At 54.0% G+C, this 26,693-nt stretch overlaps 2 protein-coding genes across 2 annotated transcripts; one reads left to right on the top strand and one right to left on the bottom strand.

The window, feature by feature from the left end:
- Window positions 1–10,067: 10,067 nt before the first annotated feature.
- Window positions 10,068–12,775, bottom strand: NAA38 (N-alpha-acetyltransferase 38, NatC auxiliary subunit). Its single transcript, XM_066593821.1, has 3 exons — window positions 12,616–12,775; window positions 10,343–10,514; window positions 10,068–10,271 (listed from the first exon to the last, which is right to left on the bottom strand). The coding sequence occupies exons 1-3, from the start codon at window positions 12,658–12,660 to the stop codon at window positions 10,159–10,161; spliced, it is 330 nt and encodes a 109-aa protein (XP_066449918.1). The 5' UTR covers window positions 12,661–12,775; the 3' UTR covers window positions 10,068–10,158.
- Window positions 12,776–12,867: 92 nt separating this feature from the next.
- Window positions 12,868–20,725, top strand: CYB5D1 (cytochrome b5 domain containing 1). Its single transcript, XM_066593819.1, has 4 exons — window positions 12,868–13,017; window positions 17,324–17,400; window positions 18,851–19,069; window positions 20,355–20,725. The coding sequence occupies exons 1-4, from the start codon at window positions 12,891–12,893 to the stop codon at window positions 20,583–20,585; spliced, it is 654 nt and encodes a 217-aa protein (XP_066449916.1). The 5' UTR covers window positions 12,868–12,890; the 3' UTR covers window positions 20,586–20,725.
- The last annotated feature ends 5,968 nt before the right edge of the window (window positions 20,726–26,693 follow it).

Here is a 26,693-nt window from a genome sequence, read left to right as displayed (position 1 = left end):
CAGCTCAGCAGAAGGGATCACACACATGCCAGGCTTAGATACAGCTCAGCAGAGGTGATGTCACACGCTAGGATTAGATGCAGCTCAGCAGAGGGGATGTCACACACCAAGCTTAGATGCAGCTCAGCAGAGGGGATCACACACGCCAGGCTTAGATGCAGCTCAGCTGAGGGGATCACACACACACCAGGCTTAGATGCAGCTCAGCAGGGGGGATCCCACACGCCAGGCTTAGATGCAGCTCAGCAGGGGGGATCCCACACGCCAGGCTTAGATACAGCTCAGCAGAGAGGATCACACACGCTAGGCTTTATATGCAGCTCAGCAGAGGGGATCACACACGCTAGGCTTAGATGCAGCTCACCAGGGGGGATCACACACGCTAGGCTTAGATGCAGCTCAGCAGAGGGGTTCACACATGCCAGGCTTAGATGCAGTTCAGCAGAGGGGATCACACACGCTACGCTTAGAGGCAGCTCAGCAGACGGGATCACACACAAGCTAGGCTTAGATGCAGCTAAGCAGAGGAGATCAAAAACATGCTAGACTTAGATGCAGCTCAGCAGAGGGGATCACACCCACGCTAGGCTTAGATGCAGCTCATCAGAGGGGATCACACACGCTAGGCCTAGATGCAGTTCAGCAAAAGGGGATCACACACGCTAGGCCTAGATACAGCTCACCAGAGGGGATCACACACGCTAGGCTTAGATGCAGCTCAGCAGAGGGGATCACACACGCTAGGCTTAGATGCAGCTCAGCAGAGGGGATCACACACGCTAGGCTTAGATGCAGCTCAGCAGAGGGGATCACACACGCTAGGCTTAGATGCAGCTCAGCAGAGGGGATCACACACGCTAGGCTTAGATGCAGCTCAGCAGAGGGGATCACACACGCTAGGCTTAGATGCAGCTTAGCAGAGGGGATCACAAACGCTAGGCTTAGATGCAGCTCAGCAGAGGGGATCACAGACGCTAGGCTTAGATGCAGCTCAGCAGAGGGGATCACACACGCTAGGCTTAGATACAGTTCAGCAGAGGGGATCACACACGCGCCGGGTTTAGATGCAGCTCAGCAGAGGGGATCACACACATGCCAGGCTTAGATACAGCTCAGCAGAGGTGATGTCACATGCTAGGCTTAGATGCAGCTCAGCAGAGGGGATGTCACACACCAGGCTTAGATGCAGCTCAGCAGGGGGGAATCACACACGCCAGGCTTAGATGCAGCTCAGCAGAGGGGATCACACACACACCAGGCTTAGATGCAGCTCACCATGGGGGATCCCACACGCCAGGCTTAGATGCAGCTCCGCAGAGGAGATCCCACACGCCAGGCTTAGATACAGCTCAGCAGAGAGGATCACACACGCTAGGCTTTATATGCCGCTCAGCAGGGGGGAATCACACACGCCAGGCTTAGATGCAGCTCAGCAGGGGGGAATCCCACACGCCAGGCTTAGATGCAGCTCAGCAGAGGGGATCCCACACGCCAGGCTTAGATGCAGCTCAGCAGAGGGTTTCCCACACGCCAGGCTTAGATGCAGCTCAGCAGGGGAGAATCACACACGCCAGGCTTAGATGCAGCTCACCAGAGAGGATCACACACGCTAGGCTTTGATGCAGCTCACCAGAGAGGATCACACACGCTAGGCTTTATATGCAGCTCACCAGAGGGGATCACACACGCTAGGCTTAGATGCAGCTCAGCAGATGGGATCACACACGCTAGGCTTAGATGCAGCTCAGCAGAGGGGATCACACACGCTAGGCTTAGATGCAGCTCAGCCGAGGGGATCACACACGCTAGGCTTAGATGCAGCTCAGCCGAGGGGATCACACACGCTAGGCTTAGATTCAGCTCAGCCGAGGGGATCACACACGCTAGGCTTAGATTCAGCTCAGCCGAGGGGATCACACACGCTAGGCTTAGATGCAGCTCAGCAGAGGGGATCACACACGCTAGGCTTAGATGCAGCTCAGCAGAGGGGATCACACACGCTAGGCTTAGATGCAGCTCAGCAGAGGGGATCACACACGCTAGGCTTTATATGCAGCTCAGCAGAGGGGAATCACACACATTAGGCTTAGATACAGCTCAGCAGAGGGGATCACACACGCAAGGCTTAGATGCAGCTCAGCAGAGGGGATCACACACGCTAGGCTTAGATGCAGCTCAGCAGAGCGGATCATACAGGCTAGGCTTAGATGCAGCTCAGCAGAGGGGATCACACACGCTAGGCTTAGATGCAGCACAGCAGAGGGGATCACACACACTAGGCTTAGATGCAGCTCAGCAGAGGGGAATCATACACGCTAGGCTTACATGCAGCTCAGCAGAAGGGATCACACATGCTAGGCTTAGATGCAGCTCAGCAGAGGGGATCACACACGCTAGGCTATATATGCAGCTCAGCAGAGGGGAATCACACACGCTAGGCTTAGATACAGCTCAGCAAGGGGGATCACACACGCCAGGCTTAGATGCAGCTCAGCAGGGGGGAAATCACACACGCCAGGCTTAGATGCAGCTCAGCAGAGGGGATCCCACACGCCAGGCTTAGATGCAGCTCAGCAGAGGGGATCACACACGCTAGGCTTTATATGCAGCTCAGTAGAGGGGATCACACACGCTAGGCTTAGATGCAGCTAACCAGGGGGGATCACACACGCTAGGCTTAGATGCAACTCATCAGAGGGGATCCCACACGCTAGGCCTAGATGCAACTCATCAGAGGGGATCCCACACGCCAGGCTTAGATGCAGCTCAGGAGAGGGGATCCCACACGCCAGGCTTAGATGCAGCTCAGCAGAGGGGATCACACACGCTAGGCTTAGATGCAGCTCAGCAGAGGGGATCACACACGCTAGGCTTAGATGCAGCTAACCAAGGGGGATCACACATGCTAGGCTTAGATGCAGTTCAGCAGAAGGGATTCATACACGCTAGGCTTTATATGCAGCTCAGCAGGGGGGAATCCCACACGCCAGGCTTAGATGCAGCTCAGCAGGGGGGAATCACACACGCCCGGCTTAGATGCAGCTCAGCAGAGGGGATCCCACACGCCAGGCTTAGATGCAGCTCAGCAGAGGGGATCCCACACGCCAGGCTTAGATGCAGCTCACCAGAGGGGAATCACACACGCCAGGCTTAGATGCAGCTCACCAGAGAGGATCACACACGCTAGGCTTTATATGCAGCTCAGCAGAGGGGATCACACACGCTAGGCTTAGATGCAGCTCAGCAGAGGGGATCACACACGCAAGGCTTAGATGCAGCTCAGCAGAGGGGATCACACACGCTAGGCTTAGATGCAGCTCAGCAGAGCGGATCATACAGGCTAGGCTTAGATGCAGCTCAGCAGAGGGGATCACACACGCTAGGCTTAGATGCAGCACAGCAGAGGGGATCACACACACTAGGCTTAGATGCAGCTCAGCAGAGGGGAATCATACACGCTAGGCTTACATGCAGCTCAGCAGAAGGGATCACACATGCTAGGCTTAGATGCAGCTCAGCAGAGGGGATCACACACGCTAGGCTATATATGCAGCTCAGCAGAGGGGAATCACACACGCTAGGCTTAGATACAGCTCAGCAGGGGGGATCACACACGCCAGGCTTAGATGCAGCTCAGCAGGGGGGAAATCACACACGCCAGGCTTAGATGCAGCTCAGCAGAGGGGATCCCACACGCCAGGCTTAGATGCAGCTCAGCAGAGGGGATCACACAAGCTAGGCTTTATATGCAGCTCAGTAGAGGGGAATCACACACGCTAGGCTTAGATGCAGCTAACCAGGGGGGATCACACACGCTAGGCTTAGATGCAACTCATCAGAGGGGATCCCACACGCTAGGCCTAGATGCAACTCATCAGAGGGGATCCCACACGCCAGGCTTAGATGCAGCTCAGGAGAGGGGATCCCACACGCCAGGCTTAGATGCAGCTCAGCAGAGGGGATCACACACGCTAGGCTTAGATGCAGCTCAGCAGAGGGGATCACACACGCTAGGCTTAGATGCAGCTAACCAAGGGGGATCACACATGCTAGGCTTAGATGCAGTTCAGCAGAAGGGATTCATACACGCTAGGCTTTATATGCAGCTCAGCAGGGGGGAATCCCACACGCCAGGCTTAGATGCAGCTCAGCAGGGGGGAATCACACACGCCAGGCTTAGATGCAGCTCAGCAGAGGGGATCCCACACGCCAGGCTTAGATGCAGCTCAGCAGAGGGGATCCCACACGCCAGGCTTAGATGCAGCTCACCAGAGGGGAATCACACACGCCAGGCTTAGATGCAGCTCACCAGAGAGGATCACACACGCTAGGCTTTATATGCAGCTCAGCAGAGGGGATCACACACGCTAGGCTTAGATGCAGCTCAGCAGATGGGATCACACACGCTAGGCTTAGATGCAGCTCAGCAGAGGGGATCACACACGCTAGGCTTAGATGCAGCTCAGCCGAGCGGATCACACACGCTAGGCTTAGATGCAGCTCAGCCGAGGGGATCACACACGCTAGGCTTAGATGCAGCTCAGCAGAGGGGATCACACACGCTAGGCTTAGATGCAGCTCAGCAGAGGGGATCACACACGCTAGGCTTTATATGCAGCTCAGCAGAGGGGAATCACACACATTAGGCTTAGATACAGCTCAGCAGAGGGGATCACACACGCTAGGCTTTGATGCAGCTCAGCAGAGGGGATCACACACGCTAGGCTTTATATGCAGCTCAGCAGGGGGGAAATCACACACGCCAGGCTTAGATGCAGCTCAGCAAGGGGGAATCACACACGCCAGGCTTAGATGCAGCTCAGCAGAGGGAATCCCACACGCTAGGCTTAGATGCAGCTCAGCCCAGGGGATCACACACGCTAGGCTTAGATGCAGCTCAGCAGAGGGGATCACACACGCTAGGCTTAGATGCAGCTCAGCAGAGGGGAATCATAGACGCTAGGCTTAGATGCAGCTCAGTAGAGGGGATCACACACGCTAGGCTTAGATGCAGCTCATCAGAGGGGATCACACACGCTAGGCTTAGATGCAGCTCACCAGAAGGGATCACACAGGCCGAGCTTAGATGCAGCTCAGCAGAGGTGGGGGGAAAATCACACACGCTAGGCTTAGATGCAGCTCAGCAGAGGGGATCACACGCTAGGCTTTATATGCAGCTCAGCAGAGGAGAATCACACACGCTAGGCTTAGATACAGCTCAGCAGAGGGGAATCACACTTGCTAGGCTTAGATGCAGCTCAGCAGGGGGGAATCACTCACGCCAAGCTTAGATGCAGCTCAGCAGGGGGGAATCATACACGCCAGGCTTAGATGCAGTTCAGCAGAGGGGATCCCACACGCCAGGCTTAGATGCAGCTCAGCAGAGAGGATCACACACGCTAGGCTTAGATGCAGCTCAGCAGAGGGGAATCATACACGCTAGGCTTAGATGTAGCTCAGCAGAAGGGATCACACACGCCAGGCTTAGATGCAGCTCATCAGAGGGGATCACACAGGCCGAGCTTAGATGCAGCTCAGCAGAGCTGGGGGGAAATCACACACGCTAGGCTTAGATGCAGCTCAGCAGAGGGGATCACACGCTAGGCTTTATATGCAGCTCAGCAGAGGAGAATCACACACGCTAGGCTTAGATACAGCTCAGCAGAGGGGATCACACACGCTAGGCTTTATTTGCAGCTCAGCAGAGGGGATCACACTCGCTAGGCTTAGATGCAGCTCAGCAGAGGGGATCACACACGCTAGGCTTAGATGCAGCTCACCAGGGGGGATAACACACGCTAGGCTTAGATGGAACTCATCAGAGGGGATCCCACACGCTAGGCCTAGATGCAACTCATCAGAGGGGATCCCACACGCTAGGCCTAGATGCAGCTCAGCAGAGGGGATCCGACACGCCAGGCTTAGATGCAGCTCAGCAGAGGGGATCACACACGCCAGGCTTAGATGCAGCTTAGCAGACGGGATCACACACGCTAGGCTTAGATGCAGCTCAGCAGACGGGTTCACACACGCAAGGCTTAGATGCAGCTCAGCAGAGGGGATCACACACGCTAGGCTTTATATGCAGCTCAGCAGAGGGGAATCACACACATTAGGCTTTGATGCAGCTCAGCAGAGGGGATCACACACGCTAGGCTTTATATGCAGCTCAGCAGGGGGGAAATCACATACGCCAGGCTTAGATGCAGCTCAGCAAGGGGGAATCACACACGCTAGGCTTAGATGCAGCTCATCAGAGGGGATCACACACGCTAGGCTTAGATGCAGCTCACCAGAGGGGATCACACAGGCCGAGCTTAGATGCAGCTCAGCAGAGGTGGGGGGAAAAAATCACACACGCTAGGCTTAGATGCAGCTCAGCAGAGGGGATGACACGCTAGGCTTTATATGCAGCTCAGCAGAGGAGAATCACACACGCTAGGCTTAGATACAGGTCAGCAGAGGGGATCACACACGCTAGGCTTTATATGCAGCTCAGCAGAGGGGAATCACACTTGCTAGGCTTAGATGCAGCTCAGCAGGGGGGAATCACTCACGCCAGGCTTAGATGCAGCTCAGCAGGGGGGAATCATACACGCCAGGCTTAGATGCAGTTCAGTAGAGGGGATCCCACACGCCAGGCTTAGATGCAGCTCAGCAGAGAGGATCACACACGCCAGGCTTAGATGCAGCTCATCAGAGGGGATCACACAGGCCGAGCTTAGATGCGGCTCAGCAGAGGGGATCACACACGCTAGGCTTAGATGCAGCTCAGCAGAGGGGATCACACACGCTAGGCTTTATATGCAGCTCAGCAGAGGGGATCACACTCGCTAGGCCTAGATGCAGCTCAGCAGAGGGGATCACACTCGCTAGGCTTAGATGCAGCTCAGCAGAGGGGATCACACACGCTAGGCTTAGATGCAGCTCACCAGGGGGGATAACACACGCTAGGCTTAGATGGAACTCATCAGAGGGGATCCCACACGCTAGGCCTAGATGCAGCTCAGCAGAGGGGATCCGACACGCCAGGCTTAGATGCAGCTCAGCAGAGGGGATCACACACGCCAGGCTTAGATGCAGCTCAGCAGACGGGATCACACACGCTAGGCTTAGATGCAGCTCAGCAGACGGGTTCACACACGCAAGGCTTAGATGCAGCTCAGCAGAGGGAATCACACGCTAGGCTTTATATGCAGCTCAGCAGAGGAGAATCACACACGCTAGGCTTAGATACAGCTCAGCAGAGGGGATCACACACGCTAGGCTTTATATGCAGCTCAGCAGAGGGGATCACACACGCTAGGCTTAGATGCAGCTCACCAGGGGGGATAACACACGCTAGGCTTAGATGGAACTCATCAGAGGGGATCCCACACGCTAGGCCTAGATGCAGCTCAGCAGAGGGGATCCGACACGCCAGGCTTAGATGCAGCTCAGCAGAGGGGATCACACACGCCAGGCTTAGATGCAGCTCAGCAGACGGGATCACACACGCTAGGCTTAGATGCAGCTCAGCAGACGGGTTCACACACGCAAGGCTTGGATGCAGCTCAGCAGAGTGGATCACACGCTAGGCTTTATATGCAGCTCAGCAGAGGGGAATCACACACATTAGGCTTAGATACAGCTCAGCAGAGGGGATCACACACGCTAGGCTTTGATGCAGCTCAGCAGAGGGGATCACACACGCTAGGCTTTGATGCAGCTCAGCAGAGGGGATCACACACGCTAGGCTTTGATGCAGCTCAGCAGAGGGGATCACACACGCCAGGCTTAGATGCAGCTCAGCAGAGGGGATCACACACGCTAGGCTTTGATGCAGCTCAGCAGAGGGGATCACACACGCTAGGCTTTATATGCAGCTCAGCAGGGGGGAATCACACACGCCAGGCTTAGATGCAGCTCAGCAGGGGGGAAATCACACACGCCAGGCTTAGATGCAGCTCAGCAGAGGGGATCCCACACGCTAGGCTTAGATGCAGCTCAGCCAAGGGGATCACACACGCTAGGCTTAGATGCAGCTCAGCAGAGGGGATCACACACGCTAGGCTTAGATGCAGCTCAGCAGAGGGGATCACACACGCTAGGCTTAGATGCAGCTCAGCAGAGGGGATCACACACGCTAGGCTTAGATGCAGCTCAGCAGAGGGGATCTCACACGCTAGGCTTAGATGCAGCTCAGCAGAGGGAATCACACACGCTAGGCTTAGATGCAGCTCTGCAGAGGGGAATCATACACGCTAGGCTTAGATGTAGCTCAGCAGAAGGGATCACACACGCCAGGCTTAGATGCAGCTCATCAGAGGGGATCACACACGCTAGGCTTAGATACAGCTCACCAGAGGGGATCACACACGCCAGGCTTAGATGCAGCTCAGCAGAGGTGGGGGGAAATCACACACGCTAGGCTTAGATACAGCTCAGCAGAGGGGATCACACACGCTAGGCTTAGATGCAGCTCAGCAGAGGGGATCACACACGCTAGGCTTTATATGCAGCTCAGCAGAGGGCATCACACACAATAGGCTTAGATACGCTGCAGTTATCAGCCACGGTGGTGTTTGGGCCATTATATGCTGCTCATGACGTGGAGTACTGTATGACAGAAGTATTACTGTGGTGCCATATGGCAGTATTATGCTGAATGTGCGCGATATGTCCAAATCCGCAGCTTCGGTTCACAAACTGTGTGAATGAGCCCCAGATGTAACTACTTCTCACCCGGCTGCGGCGCTCTCTGCCCTGTGATGGTGCTCCCCTTCCATCTCTTTACCACCGAGCGTCCTAACTGTCAGATGATGAACAGAGCTATGTGGACCGCAGCTCAGAATCCAAGATGGCAGCCGCACACCCCCGCTGCCGTGCTCCGGGGAAAGTAGAGGGCTGGTTCTTCTGCGTCTGGTGCTCCTCGCAGGCCGCATCGAATTATGTGATGGCCGGATTCAGCGCGACACGTAGTGGCATTAATTCTTCACCGTATGGCAGTATTATTTCATCCCTGTGCATTAGCGGTTCGCTCACATGCGGCTTTCGGTCACGGAATACGCCGCGTATTTCTGCATAACGGCCCATTGGTTAGTTGCGCAAATACGTGGTATTTCTGCAGGTCAATTGGGTGCAGAATACACATCAGAGCAGGAGGCGCAGCGGCCAAAAGTCACATGACACATACGCCTGTCTGAATACCGAATGAAAATCAATGGGGGGTTCGGAAACTAAATACACTGTGCATACAGTCATGTGACCGCGCCGCTATATGTGGTACCCGCTCCGCACTACGTGGCAGGATTATGTCAGCACTGGGGGGTATTCGTTTTGCATTGACTGGAAGCATTTTTGGCCCGCTTGCTCCGTCTACTGAGGTCCACAGGGATGCCATCCAATGTAATGCCCGTCCCCCCTGCCCACCCTGGCACAGCTCTGTGTTACACAGGTGTGAAGTGCCGCACACATGTACACATATGTCCATGCTGACATCACACATGACACACACGTGCCCGGAGTGCGGCTCACTCTTCAATCCCTCCCACGTTCACATCTGCGTTTGGCTTTCACGGACCCCGCTGGCGCTGCTGGGGTCCATCAGGCTTCCCTTTCTGCGCTCCGGCATGGATTGTAGGCACAGATGTGAATGTGGTCTAACTTATATTCATTGGAGCCTGGCGCCATCTAGTGGTCCGATCACCACACTGACCGCCTGCAAACAGCTCCTCTGAGCTCAGCATTCAGGACTGAGAAAAGCTGGGTGACTACCAATATGGCCGCTCCCAGCTTTCCCGGACTCCTGGACCAGTTCTATTCTCCTCCGGTGTGGTGTCATCACTAAGGAGTCCGGGCGCCTACAAGAGGTGCCGCAGCAGCCACGCTGGTAACCACTCAGCTTTCTACAGACCCTGAAAGGCTTCTCAATCTCTACCGTTAGGGAGCTACATTCTGTCAGTCTGCACCGCAGTCCTGGCATTGTATTCACAGATCGGGAGGCTCTGGACATACTGACAGCAGCGGACGTCTCACATCTGCGGTGAAAATCCGCCAATTTGCAATAAAGATGGCGGCGAAAGCTGAGAGGCGATAAAAATAATTTAATAATTCTAAAAAAGTGGCTGTACACAGAACTATACAGTGCGGGGGAGGGGCGCCGGCCGCCATGTTGGCTCACAGGTACTGGGGGGAGGCGACGCTCTCCAGCTCCACCTGGATGGACACGATGTGATGACCAGGAACCATGGCCAGGCCCAGGACGCGCGGCTCTCGCACGGGGAACGAGTCTGAGGGTGGGAAAGAGACGGTTAGTGGGCGGAGTCAGGGTACCTACCTGCAACGGCTGCCGCCTACTCACCGGAGGGGCGGAGGAATTCCTGCGCCGAGCCGAGGATGACGTTACAGTCGCGGTCGGTGCAGAGGAAGCAGCCAATCAGGGAGCGGCCGTCCGTCATCTCGATGCGCATATTCCGGTTCAGCAGAGACTCCAGCTTGTGCCGGGCGCCGTCACCCGCCTCCACGTCCGAGTCCTGCGGGGGAGGGGAGAGGCACAAAGCCATTAACCCATTGTGTCCCACCCAGCTTTCCCAGACTCTGTGTGATGTGAAGTCTGTCCAGTGATGGCGGAAGGGGAGGAGAAATGCGTCAGCGTCTAACGTGTGTCATCCGTGCGCACAAGTGACCGCCCCGCCAATGGGCCAATCACAGCGCCTCCTATTCTGCTCTGATTTCTCATCACCCATTTAAGTCAATGCGGGCGCAAAAAAGACGCAACGCGAAGACGGGCATCCGTTTTATCACAAATTGTTTTTAAGTGACGTTAAAAAAATGCGGATCGGGACGACCGACGGATGACACGGAAGTAAATACACCGCCGCGCCGACGGAGGACACGGAAGTAAATAAACCGCCGCGCCGACGGATGACACGGAAGAAAATAAACCGCCGCGCCGACGGAGGACACGCAGGAGTAAATAAACCGCCGCGCCGACGGAGGACACGGAAGTAAACAAACCGCCGCGCCGACGGAGGACCCGCAGAAGGAAATAAACCGCCGCGCCGACGGAGGACCCGCAGAAGGAAATAAACCGCCGCGCCGACGGAGGACCCGCAGAAGGAAATAAACCGCCGCGCCGACGGAGGACCCGCAGAAGGAAATAAACCGCCGCGCCGACGGAGGACCCGCAGAAGGAAATAAACCGCCGCGCCGACGGAGGACCCGCAGAAGGAAATAAACCGCCGCGCCGACGGAGGACCCGCAGAAGGAAATAAACCGCCGCGCCGACGGAGGACCCGCAGAAGGAAATAAACCGCCGCGCCGACGGAGGACCCGCAGAAGTAAATAAACCGCCGCGCCGACGGAGGACCCGCAGAAGTAAATAAACCGCCGCGCCGACGAGGACCCGCAGAAGTAAATAAACCGCGGCGCAAACGGAGGCCCCGCAGAAGTAAATAAACCGCCGCGCCGACGGAGGACCCGCCGAAGTAAATAAACCGCCGCGCCGACGGAGGACCCGCCGAAGTAAATAAACCGCCGCGCCGACGGAGGACCCGCCGAAGTAAATAAACCGCCGCGCCGACGGAGGACCCGCAGAAGTAAATAGACCGCCGCGCAGACGGAGGACCCGTCGAAGTAAATAGACCGCCGCGCCGACGGAGGACCAGCAGAAGTAAATAGACCGCCGCGCAGACGGAGGACCCGCAGAAGTAAATAAACCGCCGCGCCGACGGAGGACCAGCAGAAGTAAATAGACCGCCGCGCAGACGGAGGACCCGCAGAAGTAAATAGACCGCCGCGCCGACGGAGGACCCGCAGAAGTAAAATAAATCGCCGCGTCGACGGAGAACCCGCCGAAGTAAATAAACCGCCGCGCCGGCGAGGACCCGCAGAAGTAAATAAACCGCCGCGCCGACGGAGGACACGCGGTCGACACCCGCTTCCCACAGACTGGATACAAACGGCCCTCGCGGTCATGCGGCAGAATTCGGTAAGGATATTTCGACCTCAAAAACAGCGTGGGATTCTCGGCGCGGAGCGGGACGCCAGCGGGAAAATCTGCATGCGGAATTCTAACACGGTAAATCACGTCAAGAAGTGAGTGCGCCAAGTTCGCCGTGTGACCGCACCCCAACGCTCACACGACGCAGCGAGCGCCAGGCTTCTGCGCAGCGATGCACGTATTTGGCGCCAGAGCCGACCGCGGATTTAGTCTTAACGGGCGAATAGGAGTGCGAATGTCCAGCGGCGGGCATCACGGGTCACTAAGAGCTTTCACGTAAGCGAATTTAAAATCCGTATGCAGAAAAGATGGCGGTGCGAGTAGCGGTACTCCGGGTCTCAGGGCGGCCATGTTGGTCACCGCCCAGCTTATCCAGAATGGCGCCGCTGCTCTGTGATACGGCGACGCTCCCACAGTATCCTGCAGGACCCCAGGAAAGATGGATGGCGCCCCCTGCTGTCACCGAGCCTCTCCAGACCCCGGAATGGCAAACCCAGTAGTTCAGGAGCCAGGAAAGCTGGGTGACCCCAACATGGCTGCACCACAGGGAGGACAACCTGCCTCGTCGCTATTCAGGGCTCTGGGAAAGCTGGGTGACCTGGCGGCCATACAGGCTATCCCCCACCACTCACCCCGGCCGGGGGGCTGCAGCCGTTCTCCTCCAGCACAGCAGCCATAACTCCACTACAGCTCACCGCACAGCCTGATGGGAAGGAAGGACGGGAAAACAACTACAACTCCCAGCATGCCTCACGGGCAGGAAGAGAGGAAATGAAGCGATTAGTCAGACCCGGACAGGAAGTGACATCAGCTGAACCGCAGACACAAGGCTTGTTAACGGAAGTGACGTTATAGAAGCCGGAGCGTCCCGTTGCCTGGTAACGCCCGGAGCGGCAGAGCGTGTGCCATGAGTCCCGGCAGAGCTCCGTACTACACCCCGCGGGAGGTGGCCCGGCACTGCACCGCCACCGACCTGTGGGTGTCCTACCTGGGTCGGGTGTATGACCTCACCCCGCTGGCGAAGGAGCACCGAGGTGACCGGAGAGCCCCGACCCAACCTGCTGCCGCCCCCTGCTGGCGTGTACTGGGGTAGCGATGGCTGATACGGAGGGGAAAAGACTTAACCGCTTAGTGCCCCCCCCCCCCCCCCCATATCCATAGGACACCTGGATGTGGCACACCGTAATAGTGCCGTCCCAGAGTATTGATGCCCCCTCAGTGCCCCCACACAGTGCGATGCCCCCAATCCTGCTGCTTATAAACTATGATGCCCCCTAGTGCCTCCTCAGTACGATAACCCCCTGTAGTACGGATGTCCTGCGCGTGCGTGAAAAGGAAATGTTCTCCCAGCGATGCTATCTGGTGCCCCACATAGTAAAGATGCCCCCTCAGTGCCCCCACCACAGTATAAGGTCCTCCACATAGAAAAGATGCCCCCTCAGTGCCCCCACCACAGTATAAGGTCCTCCACATAGAATATATGCCCCCTCAGTGCCCCCACTACAGCATGATGCCCCTACATAGTAAAGATGCCCCCTCAGTGCCCCCACCACAGTATAAGGTCCTTCACATAGAAAATATGCCCCCTCAGTGCCCCCACCTCAGTATGATGCCCCTACATAGTAAAGATGCCCCCTCAGTGCCCCCACTACAGTATAAGGTCCTCCACATAGAAAATATGCTCCCTCAGTGCCCCCACTACAGTATGATGCCCCTACATAGTAAAGATGCCCCCGTAGTGCCCCCACCACAGTATGATGCCCCCCATATAGTAAAGGTGCTACCACCACAGTATGATGTCCCCCATACAGTAACGATGCCCCCTTTGTGCCCCACCACAGTATGATGTCCCCACATATTAAAGATGTGCTCTTATTGCCCCCACCGTAGTAAAGATTTCCTCTTAGTTCCTTTACCACAGTATGATGCCCCCCATATAGTAAAGGTGCCCCCTTTGTGCCCCACCACAGTATGATGTCCCCCATACAGTAAAGATGCCCCCTTTGTGCCCCACCACAGTATGATGCCCCCTTTGTGCCCCACCACAGTATGATGTCCCCACATATTAAAGATGTGCTCTTATTGCCCCCACCGTAGTAAAGATTTCCTCTTAGTTCCTTTACCACAGTATGATGCCACCCATATAGTAAAGGTGCCACCACCACAGTATGATGCCACCCATATACCAAAGATGACCCATTAGTGCCCCCGCAACAGTATGATGACCTCTCCTGTGATAAAGATGCTCCTTAGTTCCCTCACCGCAGTATGATGCCCCCTTAGTGTCACCACCAAATTATGATGCTGCCCCTTGTAATAAAGATGCCCCCTTAGTTCCCCTAACAAAGCTCCCCTCGCCCCATCTGCCACAGATCATTCAGCGGGTTTCCTCTGGTGATCGGTTACTGTGTAAGTCGCTGGAGCGCGGTGCTGACGGGATCGGTGGAGCTGGAGCCCGATGCCGACGGGATGGGTGGAGCTGGAGCGCGGTGCTGACGGGATCGGTGGAGCTGGAGCGCGGTGCTGACGGGATGGGTGGAGCTGGAGCGCGGTCCTGACGGGATGGGTGGAGCTGGAGCGCGGTCCTGACGGGATGGGTGGAGCTGGAGCGCGGTGCTGACGGGATGGGTGGAGCTGGAGCGCGGTGCTGACGGGATGGGTGGAGCTGGAGCGCGGTGCTGACGGGATCGGTGGAGCTGGAGCGCGGTGCTGACGGGATCGGTGGAGCTGGAGCCCGGTGCTGACGGGATCGGTGTAGCTGGACGCGGTGCTGACTGGATCGGTGTAGCTGGAGCGCGGTGCTGACGGGATCGGTGTAGCTGGAGCGCGGTGCTGACGGGATCGGTGTAGCTGGAGCGCGGTGCTGACGGGATCGGTGTAGCTGGAGCGCGGTGCTGACGGGATCGGTGTAGCTGGAGCGCGATGCTGACGGGATCGGTGTAGCTGGAGGCGGTGCTGACGGGATCGGTGTAGCTGGAGCGCGGTGCTGACGGGATCGGTGTAGCTGGAGCGCGGTGCTGACGGGATCGGTGTAGCTGGAGCGCGGTGCTGACGGGATCGGTGTAGCTGGAGCGCGGTGCTGACGGGATCGGTGTAGCTGGAGCGCGGTGCTGACGGGATCGGTGGAGCTGGAGGCGGTGCTGACGGGATCGGTGTAGCTGGAGCGCGGTGCTGACGGGATCGGTGTAGCTGGAGCGCGGTGCTGACGGGATCTGTGTAGCTGGAGCGCGGTGCTGACGGGATCGGTGTAGCTGGAGCGCGGTGCTGACGGGATCGGTGTAGCTGGAGCGCGGTGCTGACGGGATCGGTGTAGCTGGAGCGCGGTGCTGACGGGATCGGTGGAGCTGGAGCGCGGTGCTGACGGGATCGGTGGAGCTGGAGCCCGGTGCTGACGGGATCGGTGTAGCTGGACGCGGTGCTGACTGGATCGGTGTAGCTGGAGCGCGGTGCTGACGGGATCGGTGTAGCTGGAGCGCGGTGCTGACGAGATCGGTGTAGCTGGAGCGCGGTGCTGACGGGATCGGTGTAGCTGGAGCGCGGTGCTGACGGGATCGGTGTAGCTGGAGCGCGGTGCTGACGGGATCGGTGTAGCTGGAGCGCGATGCTGACGGGATCGGTGTAGCTGGAGGCGGTGCTGACGGGATCGGTGTAGCTGGAGCGCGGTGCTGACGGGATCGGTGTAGCTGGAGCGCGGTGCTGACGGGATCGGTGTAGCTGGAGCGCGGTGCTGACGGGATCGGTGTAGCTGGAGCGCGGTGCTGACGGGATCGGTGTAGCTGGAGCGCGGTGCTGACGGGATCTGTGTAGCTGGAGCGCGGTGCTGACGGGATCTGTGTAGCTGGAGCGCGGTGCTGACGGGATCGGTGTAGCTGGAGCGCGGTGCTGACGGGATCGGTGTAGCTGGAGCGCGGTGCTGACGGGATCGGTGTAGCTGGAGCGCGGTGCTGACGGGATCGGTGTAGCTGGAGCGCGGTGCTGACGGGATCGGTGTAGCTGGAGCGCGGTGCTGACGGGATCGGTGGAGCTGAAGCGCGGTGCCGACGGGATCGGTGGAGCTGGAGCGCGGTGCCGACGGGATCTGTGTAGCTGGACGCGGTGCCGACGGGATCTGTGTAGCTGGAGCGCGGTGCCGACGGGATCTGTGTAGCTGGAGCGCGGTGCCGACGGGATCTGTGTAGCTGGAGCGCGGTGCCGACGGGATCTGTGTAGCTGGAGCGCGGTGCCGACGGGATCTGTGTAGCTGGAGCGCGGTGCCGACGGGATCTGTGTAGCTGGAGCCCGGTGCCGACGGGATCTGTGTAGCTGGAGCGCGGTGCCGACGGGATCTGTGTAGCTGGAGCCCGGTGCCGACGGGATCTGTGTAGCTGGAGCGCGGTGCCGACGGGATCTGTGTAGCTGGAGCGCGGTGCCGACGGGATCTGTGTAGCTGGAGCCCGGTGCCGACGGGATCTGTGTAGCTGGAGCGCGGTGCCGACGGGATCTGTGTAGCTGGAGCGCGGTGCCGACGGGATCTGTGTAGCTGGAGCGCGGTGCCGACGGGATCTGTGTAGCTGGAGCCCGGTGCCGACGGGATCTGTGTAGCTGGAGCGCGGTGCCGACGGGATCTGTGTAGCTGGAGCCCGGTGCCGACGGGATCTGTGTAGCTGGAGCCCGGTGCCGACGGGATCTGTGTAGCTGGAGCCCGGTGCCGACGGGATCGGTGGAGCTGGAGCGCGGTGCCGACAGGATCGGTGGAGCTGGAGCGCGGTGCCGACGGGATCGGTGGAGCTGGAGCGCGGTGCTGACGGGATCGGTGGAGCTGGAGCGCGGTGCTGATGGGATCGGTGGAGCTGGAGCCCGGTGCCGACGGGGTCGGTGGAGCTGGAGCCCGGTGCCGATGGGATCGGTGGACCTGGTGTCTCCGCAGCCTTACCATTAAACTCAGCTGTATCTGTTTCCTGGGAATGCAGATACAGCTGAGACCGGGACACTAGGTGTGCTTCCTGGGACAGCGCCCCAAATCCGGAACCCTCTGGGCCAGTCTAAAATCCTGGTCACCTTCAGAAGCGGCGCCGGAGAGTCCTGTCAGCTGCAGATCCCCTGGCGTTGCTGGGTAGAGGGTAGAGGGGGTTCACCAGCAGGACGGAGGATAAACTGATGGTGGGGGTTGGAGATCTGCAGAACGCTGATGCCCCGTGTGAGTGCGGCTACACTTAGATCTCTGCCAACCCCATAGAAATAAATGGAGCGGCTATGGAGCACGCAGCCCGTTCACATGGCGGACCCTCGGGATCGCAGGGGGTCCCGGCGTTGGTCCTCCAGTGAGCAGACATTTACCTAATTCTGTTTGTCTCTTGTCAGGTGACATTTTATTGAAGCCGATCATTGAGGCGGCAGGGAAGGACATAAGTCACTGGTTCAACGAGAAGACCAGAGAGGTAAGTGTCTATCACTGCGGGGCCCTGCGAGTAGTGCGCCCCCTACAGGTGATGTCATAGGATCCATCCGAGGCACAGCACTTTTTTTTTTCTTTTTTATCAGTGCTTTAAAAAAGCGCATGACATTAGCGGGGCGAGTCGTATTATCGTTGGCGCGGGGCGAGTCGTATTATCGTTGGGGCGGGACTGGTAACGCATCCAGTAAGTCTCACGAAGGAAGAGATCTGCAGGCTGTCTGCCCCTTCCAGTGCTGGCGAGGGGCACCTCAGGCATGCTGAATGATCCAACATTGACTTATAGAGAAGTCACCTACCAATAGGTGGCGCTGTGGAACTAGTTTTCCATTCCCTCTATGCCAACTTGGCACTCTCCTCAAAGAGAAACTTTATTTCCTCAGACCCACAATCATTTTTGTTAACCCCTTAGTTACGTGGCCTGTTTTGTACCTAACGATGTTTTTGTGTGGCGAAGAGTAATTTTCATTGGGTACATATAATGTGTAACTTTTTTTTTTTGTGTAGGATAATAGTGGTTTGTTACAGATGCGACAATACCAAACATGTTTTTTTTCTTTTAATTTTTTTAAGCAAATGAGAATGTGTGCAAAAACGTTTTTTTTTCCTTTAGTTTTCCATTTTTTTTGTCCTTGTAGCACACTTGTATCTGTGATTCTATGATCACCATAATACATAGCAGTACTTCTGTACTGCAGTGAATTATTGCTAATAGTAGCGATCATTGACCATGGCAGACCCGAGCGCCATTGTCTGGTTGCCATGACAAGCCATTGGCTCAGCTTCCAGGCCCCTGCCACCCATAGGATGTCAGTGTATGCCCGGGAAGGGAACTGCTTTACTACCAGGATGTAGATATTTACATCTTGGGGCAGGAAAGGGATAAAATGCTTATTTAGGAAGGAGCGGGCAATAAAAATGACAGTCCTGGCATTGGTGGTTTCTCCGGTCCCGGCATGTTGGTGTTAAATCTCCTGATTATATTTGACTACCAGATGCAAATATTTTGTGCAGATTTTCAGATACGAGCAGTAAAGAGCGGGGCCATTTAATGGTGGACAATCAGGGCAGCGCCTTCAGAACTGCTAATTTCAGATGCTGAGTCACTGTAGCTGACTTGATGTGACTAGTTGTGAGCTGATCCTGTGTCACCACTAGGGGGAGCTCACTGCATACAAGACTTCGTTGAGATATTTCATTTTTAATTCATTTGAAAACTGCAGCGACCTGCATGCTGGTATGTGCCCCATGGCAGGCACTACGTGAGACCCTACCCTGACTTTGTAAGTAACGGCGCCCCCATTTATTGCTGTGGGTGGAGGCATCTTTATGGATCACGCAATGCTGGGCAGATGAGAGTTGACAGCCTGACACCCCATCCTGCTCTCTCTTGCTGCACTCCTCACTATAGATGACTTCTAACATGTTCTCCACAGATCAAGACCCACATAGACCCCCAAACTGGCTGCCTTAAATACTACACGCCTCAGGGACGTTTTCTCCATGTGCCGCCCTCCTTTCCTTGTTCAGATTGGGACACCGACTTTGGACGCCCCTGGTGGCGAGACTCCTCCTATGAGGTTGGCATCTTGTCATCCAAAACCAGGACCATCCGAATCATCAACACATTAACATCCCAAGAGCACACGCTAGAGGTACCATATTTGTCCCTTCCCTTTTCCTGCAGGGTTATATGTACAGCAGGGAGCTATGAGTCTGCTCCTTCTCCTGCAGGGTGATATATACAGAAGGGGGCTATGAGCCTCCTCCTCCTCCTGCAGGGGGATATATACAGAAGGGGGCTATGAGTCTGCTCCTCCCCCTGCAGGGTGATATATACAGAAGGGGGCTATGAGTCTGCTCCTCCTCCTGCAGGGTGATATATACATAATGGAGCTATGAGTCTGCTCCTCCTCCTGCAGGGTGATATATACAGAAGGGGGCTATGAGTCTGCTCCTCCCCCTGCAGGGTGATATATACAGAAGGGGGCTATGAGTCTACTCCTCCTCCTGCAGGGTGATATATACAGAAGGGAGCTATGAGTCTGCTCCTCCTCCTGCAGGGTGATATATACAGAAGGGGGCTATGAGTCTGCTCCTCCTCCTGCAGGGTGATATATACAGAGGGGGCTATGAGTCTGCTCCTCCTCCTGCAGGGTGATATATACACAAGGGGGCTATGAGTCTGCTCCTCCTCCTGCAGGGTGATATATACAGAAGGGGGCTATGAGTCTGCCCCTCCTGCAGGGTGATATATACAGAAGGGAGCTATGAGTCTGCTCCTCCCCCTGCAGGGTGATATATATAGAAGGGGCTATGAGTCTGCTCCTCCTCCTGCAGGGTGATATATACACAAGGGGGCTATGAGTCTGCTCCTCCTCCTGCAGGGTGATATATACAGAAGGGAGCTATGAGTCTGCTCCTCCCCCTGCAGGGCGATATATACAGAAGGGGGCTATGAGTCTGTCTTTACCCCTGCAGGGTGATATATACAGAAGGGAGCGATGAGTCTGCCCCTCCCCCTGCAGGGTGATATATACAGAAGGAAGCTATGAGTCTGCTCCTCCTCCTGCAGGGTGATATATACAGAAGGGGGCTATGAGTCTGCTCCTCCTCCTGCAGGGTGATATATACAGAAGGGGGCTATGAGTCTGCTCCTCCCCTGCAGGGTGATATATACAGAAGGGAGCTATGAGTCTGCTCCTCCTCCTGCAGGGTGATATATACAGAAGGGGGCTATGAGTCTGCTCCTCCCCCTGCAGGGTGATATATACAGAAGGGGGCTATGAGTCTGCTCCTCCCCCTGCAGGGTGATATATACAGAAGGGGGCTATGAGTCTGCTCCTCCCCCTGCAGGGTGATATATACAGAAGGGAGCTATGAGTCTGTCTTTCTCCTGCAGGGTGGTGCAGACATAATAATTGTATCTTGGTATTGCAGGTGTGTTCGGAGGAGACAATATGGGAGATCCTGGCCCGCTATTTGCCATACAATGCCCACGCTGCCAGCTACACTTGGAAATATTGTGGGTGTCCCATCAACATGGAGCTGACGCTGGAGGAGAATGGGGTGCAGGACGAGGATGAAGAGTTTGATGAGCTGAAGATGGATTGTGATTTGTATACAGCGAGTTTACATTTGTACTTCAATGATGATCTGACAGAAATGTGATGTCGGGCGAGCGGCCAAAAGCACAACTCCCCGCAGTAGTAGTGCCCATGTGATGTGCAGGGGCCAATCTGTAGTACCCGCTGTGGACGGGGTCACGTGCCATCTTCTATTCAGATGAATTAAATGCTGTTTTATACTCAGACGCTGGTGACTGACTCTCACCTTTAGGGATGGTCCACCTTTATGTAAAGGCTATGTGTAGTTTTTCATCAGTTTTTCATTATTATTTCTATGATGTATCTAAACTGTAAAAGAAGTGAGACAACTTTGCCAATAGTTCTAAAAAATCTCCCGTTCTGCTTATACAGCTCCTGTGCAGAATGATGGGTCTCCATGGTTACAGCTTAGCCTTGTGTAGTCAGATTCTGCAGTCGGGTGTTACTCCTCCTGCTACTAGTAATTTTAGTATCCCCGTAATTGTATCCACACCTTATAGAATAAAGGCGACATATTACCCATGGCCGTGAACAGCCACAACACGTATAACACAAAACACGGGGGGCAGAATTGCTTTTTTTTTCTATTTGCCCCTTAGAAAGAGTTAATAAACGTTACTAATAGAGATGAGCGAACGTATTCGGTAAGGGCGATTTCGCAATCGAGCACCGCGATTTTCGAGTACTTCAGTACTCGGGTGAAAAGTACTCGGGGGCGCTGTGGGGCGGGGGGTTGCAGAGGGGAGTGGGGGGTAGCAGCGGGGAACAGGGGGGAGCCCTCTCTCTCTCTCTCTCCCCCCCACTCCCCACTGCAACGCCCGGCTCACCCATAGCGCACCCGAGTACTTTTCACCCGAGTAGTGAAGTACTCGAAAATCGCGGTGCTCGATTGCGAAATCGCCCTTACCGAGTACGTTCGCTCATCTCTAGATACTAAGTTATATGTATCAGAAAATGTTGGCACTGACAAATATACCGCGTCCCGGCAGAAAACAAGTCCTCATACGGCGGGATGGAGCGCCGGCTCCTGGAATGTGATGATGAAATAAAGAAATCAGCAAAAAATATGCCTGGAGCTGAAGGCCCAAACAGAGCCTTGAAGGAAGCGGTAATTCTGTTACCTTTGTTCATAGTTGCGTTCTGAAAGCCAGGCCTTCTTTTCTGGCACTGTAGCCAAGTGACGGCTTCTTTCTTGTGGGTTTAGTCTTGTTTTTTAATGCCACTATGTTGGAGTCTATGGAACCTACTGACAGACATGTCATCAACTATCAGCACCATGAGCTAGATAATGGTGCTTATGGTCTAGGTAACGCAACAGGAACTCTGCATCCAGTTCAGCCTGTTACCCCCCAATGTTGATCCAGAGGAAGACAAAAATCCCCAATGAGGTAGAAGCCAATTTCCCCAATTTTAGGGGAATAAAACTCCTTCCTGACTTCAATTTGCCAGTCAGAATAATCCCCGGAACACCGACTGTTCTGAAGTAATTAGTGATAATAATATGTAATATTATTACACTACAGGCCACCCTTGTACTTTGTTATCAAGTTCCCCATCATCACATCCTCAGGCAGAGAGTTCCATAATCTCACTGCTCTTACAGTAAAGCAGCCCTTTTTAGACGTAGAGACCGCCCCCTAGTTACAGTCCTGGGTATAATAGATGATGGGAGAGATCTCTGTACTGACCCCTGATATATTATACATAGTTATTACAGCGCCCCCTTGTTACAGTCCTTGGTATAAATAGATGATGGGTGAGACCTCTGTATTGTCCCCTCATATATCTATACAGTTATTACAGCACCCCCTTGTTATAGTCCTGGGTATAATAGATGATGGGAGAGATCTCTGTACTGACCTCTGATATATCTATACATAGTTATTACAGTGCCCTCTAGTTACAGTCCTGGGTATAATAGATGATGGGAGAGGTCTCTGTACTGTCCCCTGATATATCTATACATAGTTATTAGAGTGCCCTCTAGTTACAGTCCTGGGTATAATAGATGATGGGAGAGATCTCTGTGCTGACCCCTGATATATTATACATAGTTATTAGAGCGCCCGCTTGTCACAGTCCTGGGTATAATAGATGATGGGAGAGATCTCTGTATTGTCCCTGATATATCTATACATAGTTATTACAGCACCCCCTTGTTACAGTCCTGGGTATAATAGATGATGGGAGAGATCTCTGTACTGACCCCTGATATATCTATACATAGTTATTAGAGCGCCCCCTTGTTACAGTCCTGGGTATAATAGATGATGGGAGAGATCTCTGTACTGACCCCATATATATTATAGATAGTTATTAGAGCGCCCCCTTGTTACAGTTCTGGGTATAATAGATGATGGGAGAGATCTCTGTACTGACCCCATATATATCTATACATAGTTATTAGGTCGCCCCTCAGACATCGTCTTTGTAAACTAAACCACAATTTTGAGAACCTCTCTGGGTATTGTAGTCCGCCCATTCTGTTTTTGACTTTAGTTGCCCGCCTTTGTACCCACTCAAGCTCTGATATGTCCTTCTTGAGTACTGGTGAGCAAAACAATATTCCATGTGTGGTCTGACCAGATGAAGATTAATGTTCTCATCGTGTGCCCCTAGACCTCTTTGATCCTGTTTGTCTTGGCTGCAGCTGCCTGACACTGGTTGCTCTAGTTAAGCTTAGAGTTAATTAAAACCCCCAAGTCCTTTTCCATGTTGGTGTTCCCTAGTGGTTTCCCATGTAGTTTTTTAATGGCGACACATATTTCCTCTGCCCATGACAGAACCTTACATTTATCAGTGTTGCACCCCATTAGCCACCTTTCTACCCCCAACTTATCCAGATCCTCTTGCAATCATATACAGATCTACATGCATCTGCATTCTGTTTTGGGGTTAATTACTTCACATCGTTTTATATCCTCTGAAGATAACGACATTTCACTGTACAATCTTTCCACAACATTGTTAACAAATATATTAAAAAGAATAGGGCCACCCTGTGGTAGCCCACTAATAACGGTTACCCACTCAGAGTATGTACCATTAATAACCACCCTCTGCTTTCTGTCACTGAGCCAGTTACTTACCAATAGTCCAATGACACTCTCCGATGCAGTCTAGAACTTACCTCCTCGTAGAAGCTGATTAGGTTAGTTTGACAGGAGCGATCTCTCATTAATCTGTGCTGATACTGAGTTATACAGCTATTTTCCTTGAGGTCCTCCAGGATGGCATCTCTTAGAGACCCTTCAAACATTTTACCCACAATGGAAGTTAGGCTTACCGGCCTGTAGTTTCCAGGTTCACTTTTTGACACCTTTTAAAATATCTGCACCAGATTTACTATGCACCAGTCCAGTGGAACAGACCATGTCACTATAGAGTCTTTAAATACAAGAAATAATGGTGTATCACATTATTTAATTCCCCTAGAACCTGGGGGTGTATGCCATCAGGACCCGGCAATTTGTTCATTTTAATCTTTTAAAGCAACTCTACACTTCTTGGGTTAAACTGATGACATTTTATGGAGAGTTTACTCTATCACTCTGCATTTCATGTCTGATTTTCCTAAGTGAATACAATGGCGAAAAAACTATTTAGCAGATTTGCTTTCTATGAAGACGTCTGAAACAAAATGAAACCAATTCCATAATTTATTTTAGTGTAAATATAGTAAATTTTAAAAATAAACAACTATAAATTAAAAACAAAATCTTTTTTTAGCTTTTTACCTCCAATGAAACAAACAAAACAACAAACTGAAAGCAATGTCAGTATGTCAGGGCATTTTTTTTATATCTTTTTTCACTGTGTGTGACAAAAAAAAAAAAGTAGCAAGAAGACCTTTGGTAGCTGAAGAAAAAAAAGGAGGCCAGTAATACCGCCACCTGGGTAAAATGCCTACAAAGTGTCTGGTCCTTAAGGGGTCAAAAGGCCGACATTAGTCATTTTAATCTTTTTACTAATAATATAGCTGAATAAAAGTTTAGGGTTAGTTTTACACTTTTTGGCAATGAGTCGGTCTCCAGCTTTGCTGGTTTTTTTGCTTTCCAGCCCTCCCCAGGATTCTGTCAATGTTATCCATGATGTGTTGAACTCGAGCGCCAGGAAGACAACTTTGTACGATGAGCCCGGACTTTGTGGCAGATTGCCCTGTCTGCCCCCCTAATAATTGAGTCTCCCACTAGCAGGACCTGTCTAGCCTGCCTAGCGCTCCTATTCCTTCTTATTGGAGCAGACATCCTCCTGGCCGTCAGTGGGCGTGTCGTGCTGCAGCAGCGCTAAACCTGTAATTGCATCCCCCTCATTTGCAAACTTGTAGGGGTGTGCCAGTTCAGGATTAGGCTGCCTGCCCACGGCCAGGACGGAATATCGCTAGCGATATTCCACCGCGGGAAGGGGGGGGGGGGGGCACTAAAAGGTCTCCGCGATGAGCTTATCTAATAGATAGGCTCACCGTGAAGAATCGCGGCATGCTGCGATTTTAATCACTTGAGCGGAGAATCGCCATAATTCTCCGCTCATAGACGTTGGGCTGCGCTTTCCATAGTTCTCCTATGGTAAGTGTGTCATGCGAGTTCTGCGGGTGATTTATCACCACGGATATCACAATGACAACTCACCCGTGGACAGCCAGCCTTGGCCTCCCTGGATCTCCTCCCTCTACCCTTCCTGTCACCCAGCTAGCTGCCTGCTCATTCTGCTCTCCCAAACTACCATCCACCCCAACGAGTGCTCAGTGACCACCCAAGTCCTTTCCATGCTGTCAATGGAGTGTTGCAAGCTGTTCATTTAGATCCAGGATCTCAGCTTCCAAATGGCAACACGCTGACATCTCATACAGCAGTATGCATCCTCAGGCGGCTGGTCAAGGACTGCATACATGGCATAGGATGTACACAGGATGGCATTGCCAATCATGGATCGTACAGATAAGACGGAAGTAATTTATGCAAGTGTAAAGTAACAGTAAATAGATACAGATGAATCAATTGTAAAGTCCTTGATCTAAAGTTCTCCGATCTGAAGTCACACTGTAAATCAAGCCCCCCTTGCAGGCTCACACATTCGCAGTTTGCCTATAATAGCCCTCAGCAGCAGTAACTCCCCCAATGAATCCTGTGTTTGGGAAGGTGATGTGGAGTCCAGGGAGCCTCATTTCGTAGTCGCCCGTCCCCAGTTCCTGCGGAGTTCCCTGGTGAAGGCAGCGCACGCACACCAGCTTGGCTCTTCAGGTTACACCTACTCCCATCCATCTCTATGGGACTGCGCACGCAGAGCCCTCTAAGAAGACTCAGGCTGGTGTGTGTGTGTTCTTCCTGGAGGATGCCACAGGAACATGTTAGGGGGTCCTCAGACTCCACATCACCTAGACTATAAGATTCATAACTTACGGTGCTTATAGCTGATGATAGGTTGCCTTTAACTCTTTATAGGGGTGGAGGCATCAAACCATGGCTTTTTTCAGTGTGAAGTTTGGCACCATTCATCATAAATAACATGTTGGGCTGCTTTCACATCTCCGACGCGGGTTCCGTTTTCCTGCTCTGCTCGAGGGGCATGAGAGAGAAATCCCCTAGCCGAACAGATCCCGTCTTATCGGGCACTGAACTGCGCTGAACGGGCCTCATTCACCATATTGATATTAGTTTTCTTCCGCTCAGCTGCCCACCATTATACTAGAAGGAAGAGCGCTTAATTCCATGTCTCTGCTTCAACATCACCGCTGACGTGCCGGCTCTGCGCCAGCCGGCACATCGCATGGCAAAGACACCGGAGGAGGTGAGCCACAGGTCACATCCTACTGCGAGCATCCTCCCAGCGGGATCCGACCCGGCCGTCTGCATTCATCCTTAAAGGGGTTGTCTCACGCCAAAACGGGTTTTTTTTTAAATTCAATAGGCGCGAGACAAACCCAAGGGATGGGTTAAAAAAAAAAAAAGTTTATTACTTACCCAAATCCCCGCGCTGCGGCGACTTCTTTCTTCCTTTACCAAGATGGCCGCCGGGATCTTCACCCACGATGCACCGCGGGTCTTCTCCCATGGTGCACCGTGGGCTCTGTGCGGTCCATTTCCGATTCCGGCCTCCTGATTGGCTGGAATCGGCACACGTGACGGGGCGGAGCTACGAGGACCAGCTCTCCAGCACGAGCGGCCCCATTCAG

This window comes from Eleutherodactylus coqui, chromosome 2 (assembly GCF_035609145.1).
Source record: "Eleutherodactylus coqui strain aEleCoq1 chromosome 2, aEleCoq1.hap1, whole genome shotgun sequence".
NCBI classification, from domain to species: Eukaryota; Metazoa; Chordata; class Amphibia; order Anura; family Eleutherodactylidae; genus Eleutherodactylus; species Eleutherodactylus coqui.
Note: the sequence above shows the minus strand (reverse complement) of the source record. Positions and strands in the feature narration are given on the sequence as shown.